The 7820-nt window shown below is 59.1% G+C and overlaps 2 protein-coding genes across 2 annotated transcripts in view; one reads left to right on the top strand and one right to left on the bottom strand.

Moving 5' to 3' along the window:
* The window catches only part of ESPN (espin), a 30130-nt gene extending 27266 nt beyond the window's left edge, over positions 1 to 2864 (top strand). The window contains exons 13-15 of the mRNA XM_006914449.3: positions 1119 to 1198; positions 1297 to 1308; positions 2445 to 2864. Coding sequence (XP_006914511.1) covers positions 1119 to 1198; positions 1297 to 1308; positions 2445 to 2592 — 240 coding nt within the window. The 3' untranslated portion in view covers positions 2593 to 2864. The remainder of the gene's footprint in view (positions 1 to 1118; positions 1199 to 1296; positions 1309 to 2444) is intronic.
* Positions 2865 to 3487: 623 nt separating this feature from the next.
* The window catches only part of TNFRSF25 (TNF receptor superfamily member 25), a 5513-nt gene continuing 1180 nt past the window's right edge, over positions 3488 to 7820 (bottom strand). Inside the window, exons 2-10 of the mRNA XM_015591315.2 lie at positions 7165 to 7300; positions 6833 to 6967; positions 6330 to 6497; positions 6161 to 6239; positions 5410 to 5465; positions 5211 to 5318; positions 4965 to 5002; positions 4349 to 4529; positions 3488 to 4157 (exon numbers count right to left, since the gene is read on the bottom strand). Coding sequence (XP_015446801.1) covers positions 3844 to 4157; positions 4349 to 4529; positions 4965 to 5002; positions 5211 to 5318; positions 5410 to 5465; positions 6161 to 6239; positions 6330 to 6497; positions 6833 to 6967; positions 7165 to 7300 — 1215 coding nt within the window. The 3' untranslated portion in view covers positions 3488 to 3843. The remainder of the gene's footprint in view (positions 4158 to 4348; positions 4530 to 4964; positions 5003 to 5210; positions 5319 to 5409; positions 5466 to 6160; positions 6240 to 6329; positions 6498 to 6832; positions 6968 to 7164; positions 7301 to 7820) is intronic.

The following is a 7820-nucleotide window of genomic DNA, read 5'->3' as shown; positions in this document are numbered from 1 at the left end:
CACCTTGAACCCTCCTACTTCCCAAACTCCCGCTGAAGACCCCCTGGAGTTGGTGTCTGAGATGGGTGAGTTCAGCAATGAGGACATCTGCCGCTACATCGACCGCAGCTTCTCCTTCTGGAAGGAGAAGGAGGCAGAGCTTTTTGACATCTGAGCAGCAGAATTCGGAATTTACCCTCAAGCATCTTAACCCGGGCCTGGACGCCTGTCTGATGCCCTCCAGATGGCAGAAGCGGGCAGGAAGAACCCAGGACGGTGGCCTTGGAAAACCCAGAATGCCAGGACCAGGCTGCCTCAGTCTTTGAGGTCCCATCATAGCGGATGTGGGAGCTGGATGGGATAGGCTGGGCATTGCACAGGGCAAAACAGGGGTCCCCCTCTGGCCCTACACAGCCTTGCCTGGCTCTTCGTGGAGCCAGGTGGAAGGAGCAGCCCCTCTGAGGAGGGACTGTGGGTCCCCCTTGGGGCTCTGTGGTTCTCTTTCTCTCTTTGCTTTTTAACTGGAGTTCACAGCTACCTCTTTGGCTGAGGTCATGGGAGCCACGTGTGCAGTGTTCTGTGTGACATGTTCTCCGCTGTAACATGAAAGTAATAAAACTCTTTGCTGTAAGCTGCCTGTGTTGGATGCCCTCCCCCCCCACACACAAATGTCACAGCAGCGCACAGTTGTAGAGCTGGTATCTACTCCGTTTGGGAATAGGACAGGCGTGGACCAGAAAGTCACAGTGGAACCAGGGGGCAGCCTGAGCCACTCTAAGCTGGCAGAGCCTGGGGGGGCCCAAGTATGGATCCGCCCAAAGATTCTGGGTCACAGGCCTGGAGCCATCGTCCACCTGCCTCTATGGAGAATCTCATTCTCTGCTCTGACTTCCCTGGCGCCACCTCGGACACGGGCCTGTTATTGGGTGGGAGGACAGGAGGCCTCCTCCAAAGGAGCTGTGGCCAGATACCTTCATCCATTTGCCCTGTAGAATGACATCAAAAGAGTCTCTTCCTGCAACCCTATCTGTGTGCCATTGTCCTTGACCTAAGCAGGCGCCCCAGGTTGGGGGTGCACCCCCTTCGGCTCCCTACCTCCCAGTCCACACTGACCCTAAAGCTTTGTGCTTGTGTTTCAGGAGGAGGAGGAGGAGGCCCGGCTGGCCAGCATGCCTGCCTGGAGGCGGGACCTCCTGCGGAAGAAGCTAGAAGAGGAGAGGTGAGTTGGGAGTCCGAAAGATGCGGGGCCTGGCAGGGTATCTTGGTCATGTTTCTGAGATGGTAGCGCCAACTAATGCTGTCTCGTTTTCCTTCTAGGGAGCAGAAGCGGTGAGTGTGGGGCTGGGCCAGACCTGCCTCCCCTCCCTACACCCAGTCCCAGAGGCTTGTCCTTCCGTCCCTTCATCCAGCCCCGTCTTCAGTGCATCCCCTTGTCACACAGCCCTTAGCACAGCCTCTGTGCTCCCAACAGCATCTGGCCCCTCTCCCCCAGTAACTTAGCTTCTGTCCCCCAGAGTCTAGCTATAATAAACCACGTCCCCAGTTACCTAGCTCTCATCTCCCACTAACCTAGCCTTTCTCCTCTGCACGTAACCCAACCTCAGTATCCACACCTTGATCACCTTTCCCTCAAACTTAGTTTCTGCCCTCATTAATGTAGCCCAGTGCTGTCTGATAGAAATATAATGTGAGCCACATATGTAATGTTAACCTTTCTAGCAGCCAAGTTGAAAAAAAAATATATAGGTGAACTTCATAGTATATAATATATAATCAAAATATATCAAAATTCAATTACGTATTTCAATAATTATTACTTCAATTGAAATTACATATTTCAGTATATAATAGAAAAAGTATTAATGAGACATTTTCTACACTCTTTATTAACTCTGTCTCTGAGATACCATGTGCATCTTACACCTGCAATACGTTTCAATCCTGACATTTCAGACACTCAAAAGCCACATGTGCTGAGGAGCTACCTTGTCAGCAGTACAGATATAGTCCCCATGTCCTAATAACTTGTCCCTAATTACCCAATCTCTGTCTTCCAATAATGTGGTCCCTTTGCCCTCCAGCAGCCCAACCCCAGTCCCCAGTAACTCAGGTCCTAGCCCCAATAATATCCCCTGCCCTCATAACCACCCCGCCTCTGCCACACTGTGACCCAGAACCTGTTTCCAGTAACACCAGGAGCCAGCAGTAACCCAGCCACAGCCTCTTGCTCTCTCAGTTCCTATGAGTGCCCCAATGACCCCAATCTGTCCCCAGCAATCCTGCTGCCTGCATGGCTCCTAACCCAGCCCCGTCCCCAGTCACCTAGCCCTTCTGCCCATAGAACTCACTGCCCTGCCTACGAATTAAGCATCCCAGCCTCTGCCATTAGTAACCACTTGTGAGCCCCCACCATGCCTGGCCCGCCCTCATCCCTGCTTGTGGTTTTGGCCCCACTCCATGCCTAGGAAAGAGGCGGAGCGACAGAAACAGGAGGAGATGCAGCGGGAAAAAGAGCAGTCCGAGAAACTGCGGACGCTGGGCTACGACGAGACCAAGCTGGCGCCCTGGCAGCGACAGATCATCCTGAAGAAGGGGGACATTGCTAAGTACTAGAAGCAGCTTTCCTGTCGGCATGCTCGCGAGTTCCGGGTGGTAGGGGACAACCCCCGCCCTGGCCTGTCGGACCCGGACAGAAGGGCCGCTCCGCCCACCCCTCCCGCGCTGGATCCCCTCCCTGACCCCCACCCCGGCCCTCGCATCCCCAGCCCGTGCGCCGCTGAAGCTCGCCCACCGCTGCAGTCGCCCAGAAAAAGTGCCCAAGTCGTTGACGCAAAAGATGCTGCTTATTTGCATGCCTATTTACATACATTTGCATTTCCATTTAATGTCAGCTTGTGCAGAGCTATTCCTAGGCCCGTGGGTGGTGGCTTTGTTTTCCTTTGGGGCGTACGCTGAACTGCAGCCCCCTCCCCCGCAGCCCGGAACCCGCGTCGCTGGCGCATCCTGGGCGGAGGCAGGCCCCGCGCTCGGGGAAGGGGTTTTCCTCCCTCCCTGACCCAGATATGCGCCCGACTCAGCCCCAGCCGCATTTCCCATCCCCGCCGAGGGTTTCCTCTCAGTCATTTGTTTACCAGAAACGACGAAAACTGCAAACTGCCCGTCGGGACGGAGTTGCCGTTCCTGGGCCCCCACCTCTGCCTCCACCTCCCTCCAGTGGTGTCTGCGCGCCGTCCCAGCCAGGCCCCGAGCTCCCTGGACCCTTTCACTGCCCTGCTGGAGTGAGTGGAGCACCGGGGGCCCCGAACCTGTCTTCCCCCGCCGCCTCCCCCGTCCCGCCGTCGCGCACTCCCATTAAAGCTCTCAAAGCCGCCTGGGGCTTACGTTCACTCTAGCTCGCCGTAGTCGACTTCCTCTCCCTCTCGAGGGGTGACTGAGCCACAGCGGAGTGGGAGGGGCGGGCTTGGGCGCTCAGGGCCACTCTGGTCCCCACCGTGGTTCCCATAACCCGGGCGGCAAGACTTCCGGCCCTTTCGACGCCTCCAGGAAACTAAGCCCAGGCCACTTAACACCCCGGCCCTGCGGAAACACCAAGCAGCTTTTCTTCACAGATTTAATACCAAGGCCCCAGCCAAACTCAGGCCGAGAAACAGCGGCGCAGTCTCTTGACCCCCGCCCGATGTTCCTTTATGCTTCTTTGCCTTAAGTAGAACCCTGGGGGTGTGCAGGGAGAGGCCGGCTGGCGCCTCTATGCGGGGCCGTGCCAGAACCTTAATAAGTGACATAAAATGTCTACACGCGTAAGTAACGGTACTTAGGGCTTCTGCGAGGGCCCCCAGAGCCCCCAGTTGGCAGGTGGGCCCCGCGTCATGAGCCACGCTGAAGGCGGTTACGCAGATCTTCCGCGCAGCCATCTAGTCCCATGCGCTCCAGGGCCGCGTAGATGGCGCCCAGGCCCGCGGGCTGCTGCTGGCGCCAGCGCTTGAGCATCTCGTACTGCTGGTCGCGGAAGCGGCCGACCTCCACCTCCACGGCCTCGATCTCGGCCTCGCGCAGCCCCAGAGTGCGCACGAACTCCTTCCAGCGCCGCACGGGCACCGCGTCCATCACGTCGTAGAGCTGCGGGCCTGGCTGGAGCGAGGCCAGGGCTGCTGGTGAAGGCGCAGGTGGCATCGGCAGGCCTGGGGCAGGCCAGAGAGAGCCAGTGGGAATTTGGGCTGTAGCCAAGGGGCAGGGCCTGGTACCCAGGCAGGGAGGTCCACCAGGTCCCTTAGGAGAGGGGAAGTGGGCAAGTGGCACCTCAGGAAACCATAGCTTTTCATCTGGGACTTAGGACAATGCAGTCAGCTCTCAGGCCACTGAGGTCCCTTACCAAGAGCTCTGCTGGGCAGCTGGTCCCAGGACCATGGCACCTCCGGGCAGGTCGCTTCCTGGGTCTGGGAGGAGCCAGAGGTCCAGCTGTTGCCTACCAACTGGACAGTGCAGACCTTCTCACTGATGCTGGGTGGCACCAGAAGGGTGTGGGCACAGTCTGGGGGTGAGAGGTGGGTGGCCTGGAAGCCACGAGAGGACCTAGGTCAGCCCTGCCTACCTAGTAAGGCCCCTCGGCTGGGGTCTCTCACCAGCAAACATCCCCCACCGCCGTCTCCCTCAGGTCGGCCATGCTTTCTCGCCTGGCCATTGGAAGAGCTATGTCCTCTGCCTGAAGTACCCTGCCCCTGCCCACACCATAAGGACACTCATCCACCGAACTGTTAGCTCCTGTTTACTTGTCTGGACCCCAGCGGACTGCCAGCTACTTGGGGACAGGCACTGTGCTGCTCTGACTCACTGCTAACTTTGCACGTGGGTTCCTCAAGTCTACTCTGTTCAGCCACTGTGACACACCCCGGGGACCATGAGTTATAAAAAGGCCCAACCTCTCAGCTCCAGAAGGGTGAGGCCTGGGGCTTGCTCACCTAGTTCCAGAACATTACTGAGACTCTTACCGGCAGGGGGTTCAGGGCGTCCATCCCAGCTCCATCTGCTGAGAGAGATGAGAGTCTAACCAGCAACCAGTCAGGGCTCCTGGACCTGGGTGCTGGTCCAGCCCCTCCTGGGTTTCTCTGCACGCACACACACCCACCAGCACTCCCTCCCTCAGTTTCCCTCCCTGCATCGAGGCTGAGTGGGCTCTGGGCTACCCAGCCTGACCCCAGGCCCCTAGGAGTGTGTGTGTGTACGCACACACTTACCGGGAACCATGGGCTTGCAGGGCTGGCAGCGGCGATATACATAGGTCAGGGTAGCACCAAGAAGGAGTGGGACCACCAGGCCTGCCAGGAGCACCTGGACCCAGAACACTGAAAGAGCAGCTGGTGGGTGGCGGTCACTCCCCGACCTCCCCTTGGCCCATCCCAGCTCACCCACTTGTGTCCCGAGCACGTCACCTACTCTGCCTCCAGCCACAGACAGCCGCACAGGGCTCAGGACAGCTCCAGAGGGTACTCCTGCAAGGGGAGGGCTTGGATGCGGGGTGAGGGCCTACGCACCGGAAGGGTTAGCCAGGACTGCCTGACAGTGTCTCCATCCTGAAGGCCCTTCCTCCCCCGTCAGGCCTCTTCCCCTGGAGCTTCGCTCTATCCAAGGATGTTCTCAAAGTACTGCTGAAATGTCACTTTTGTGTCCCCAGTAACAATATCAACACCACTCTTCATCGAGCTGCTTCTGGACCAGATTGAGGGGCACTAGAATGTCAACTCCATAAGGACTGGGATTTGCCTGTTTTGTTCCCTGTGGTATCCCTAGCACCTGGAAAAGTGTCTGGAAATGGTAGATGCTCCGGGGTGGCCCTACTAACGTCCCTATGTTCAGATGGGGAAGCCACAGATCAGAGTGGTGAAATAACTTGCCCAAGATCCCCCAGAGAATAAGTGGCAAGTCCCGAATCTCAGCCCAAGTTTTGAAACTATATCAGTGTGACTCTCTCCGTAAGTGACACAGCCTATTTTAGTGCACACCTGGAAGGATTACTGAAGGATCCTTATTTATCAGGCAGAGGCGAATCCAGATTTCTCTCCGCTATACAATGTTTGCCTGAAGCGGGGCCCACCCACCATAGGGCCAAGCTCCTTCCTCCCTGCCCCTGGACCCCCACTCTGCTCCCAGTCTCCCTTCCCCCAGCCCAGGGCAGCCAGGAAGTTACGTGGGGCAGGACACACAGCTGTTGCCATATTCATAGAAGCCAGGCAGACAGGTCCCACAGTCGGTGTCTCTGCTGGAACCTGCAGCCCAAGAGATGGTGTGGGTCAAGATGGAAGAGAAGGAAGCAGAGAGGGGGGTGGGGGTAGAGCGTCCATATCAGGGGTACTCACAAGTCACCCACATGTGGCGGTGCAGGGCCCCGCAGTCTAGGCATGGGTGGCAGTGGAAGGGGGAGTTGCCGATGCACTGCGGGACCAAGCAGTCCATGAACCAGCCTGGCTTGCAGCCGCAGTGGGTGTCTGCCAGTGCTGAGCAGTTCTCCAGGGCCACCTGGGAAGCTGGTTGGGGATGCAGGGACATGGGCAGAGCAGAGGCCGTTAGGAGCAGAGACCCTATGGAGAGGTAGGGCAGACTCCCCTCCCCCCAAAGAATGGAGACAAGGGTAGCTCAAAAAGAGAGAAGCATGGCAGATCAGAGAGGTGTGTTCCGAGACAGGAAAGTCACTAGGAAGAGAGAATGCAAAGGCGTCCTGAAGCAGGATCCAGGTGGAGGGGCCTGACACGGGTGGACGCAGGGCTCTCAAACCCAGAGGTGGGGCCCAAGCCAGCCACTTCCTTCAGAAAGCCCCTGGCCACTCCTGTCCCCACTGAGCACTGACTGGGCAGCCCCTCACCCTGCTCATCACAGGCCAGGCAGCGGGCACAGCTGGTCTCGTGGTGGTTCTCCCTGGCCAGGAAGGTCCCCGGGGGGCACGGAAGGCAGGTGATGTTGCCACAAGGCTTTGTGCAGGGGCCCGCCAGGTAATGCCCTGTAGAACCCAGACGGCTCAGATGGCCAACAAGGGCCTCCATCTGCCTCTCCCACCCTTCCCATCTCTGGCTCCCCATTTCTCTCCCAGCATCCGCTCACCCCATCCCTGGCCTGCCTGCCACCTCTCCCCACCCCTGCCTGACTCCCCCCCAGGTCTGTCCTCACTTCTCCCCACACACCTCCTCAGCCACTCACCTGCCGGACAGCCCCTGCAACAGAAAAGGCCACTCCTCTTCTGTGAGTTGCGGGCGCAGTCACACCTGAGGCTGGGAGTGCCGCCCTGGGTGCCCGGCACCACGAGGAGCAGAGCCTGGGGGACAGGGGCTGCTGGCTATCGGCAGGGCTGCCCCGTTCCGGGCCTTGGGCTGCCCAGTCTCAACTTCAGAAGCCCCAACATCTGCCCTCAGAGCAGCCCCCTTCTTGGGTTCTTGAGCAGAAGGGTGGTGGGGTGAGACTAACTTCCTTGCCCCCAGTGCACGGGCCAGGCTTGGAAGCAGCAGCGTCTTGACCCACACCATCTCCTGCCAGCCCCTCTCACAGCTCCCCTGGGGGCAGAATCAGGCGGCCCCACCCCACCTGCGCTTTTCCTAGGGTGGTGGGGGACCCTGATCTTTCTCTGCCCCGGGGCCCCCAGACCTTTCGTGCGCCTGGGAGGACGCTTCCTCCCAGCGGATGGGCCCCGCCCCGGCTGAACCTCTAACTAGGTCGGAAGCGGGAGGGCCGGCCCAACCTCCAGCGAGGCAGGGAGCAGAGACTGGCTGAGGGCCCCCTTCTTCGCTGCATGGGGGACCCAGGCCCAGGCGAGGTTCCCGGCCGCTCCCCATGTCCCCGCTCACCGCCGCCACCACCGC

This window comes from Pteropus alecto, unplaced genomic scaffold (genome assembly GCF_000325575.1).
Source record: "Pteropus alecto unplaced genomic scaffold, ASM32557v1 scaffold125, whole genome shotgun sequence".
Classification (NCBI taxonomy): domain Eukaryota; kingdom Metazoa; phylum Chordata; class Mammalia; order Chiroptera; family Pteropodidae; genus Pteropus; species Pteropus alecto.
Note: the sequence above shows the minus strand (reverse complement) of the source record. Positions and strands in the feature narration are given on the sequence as shown.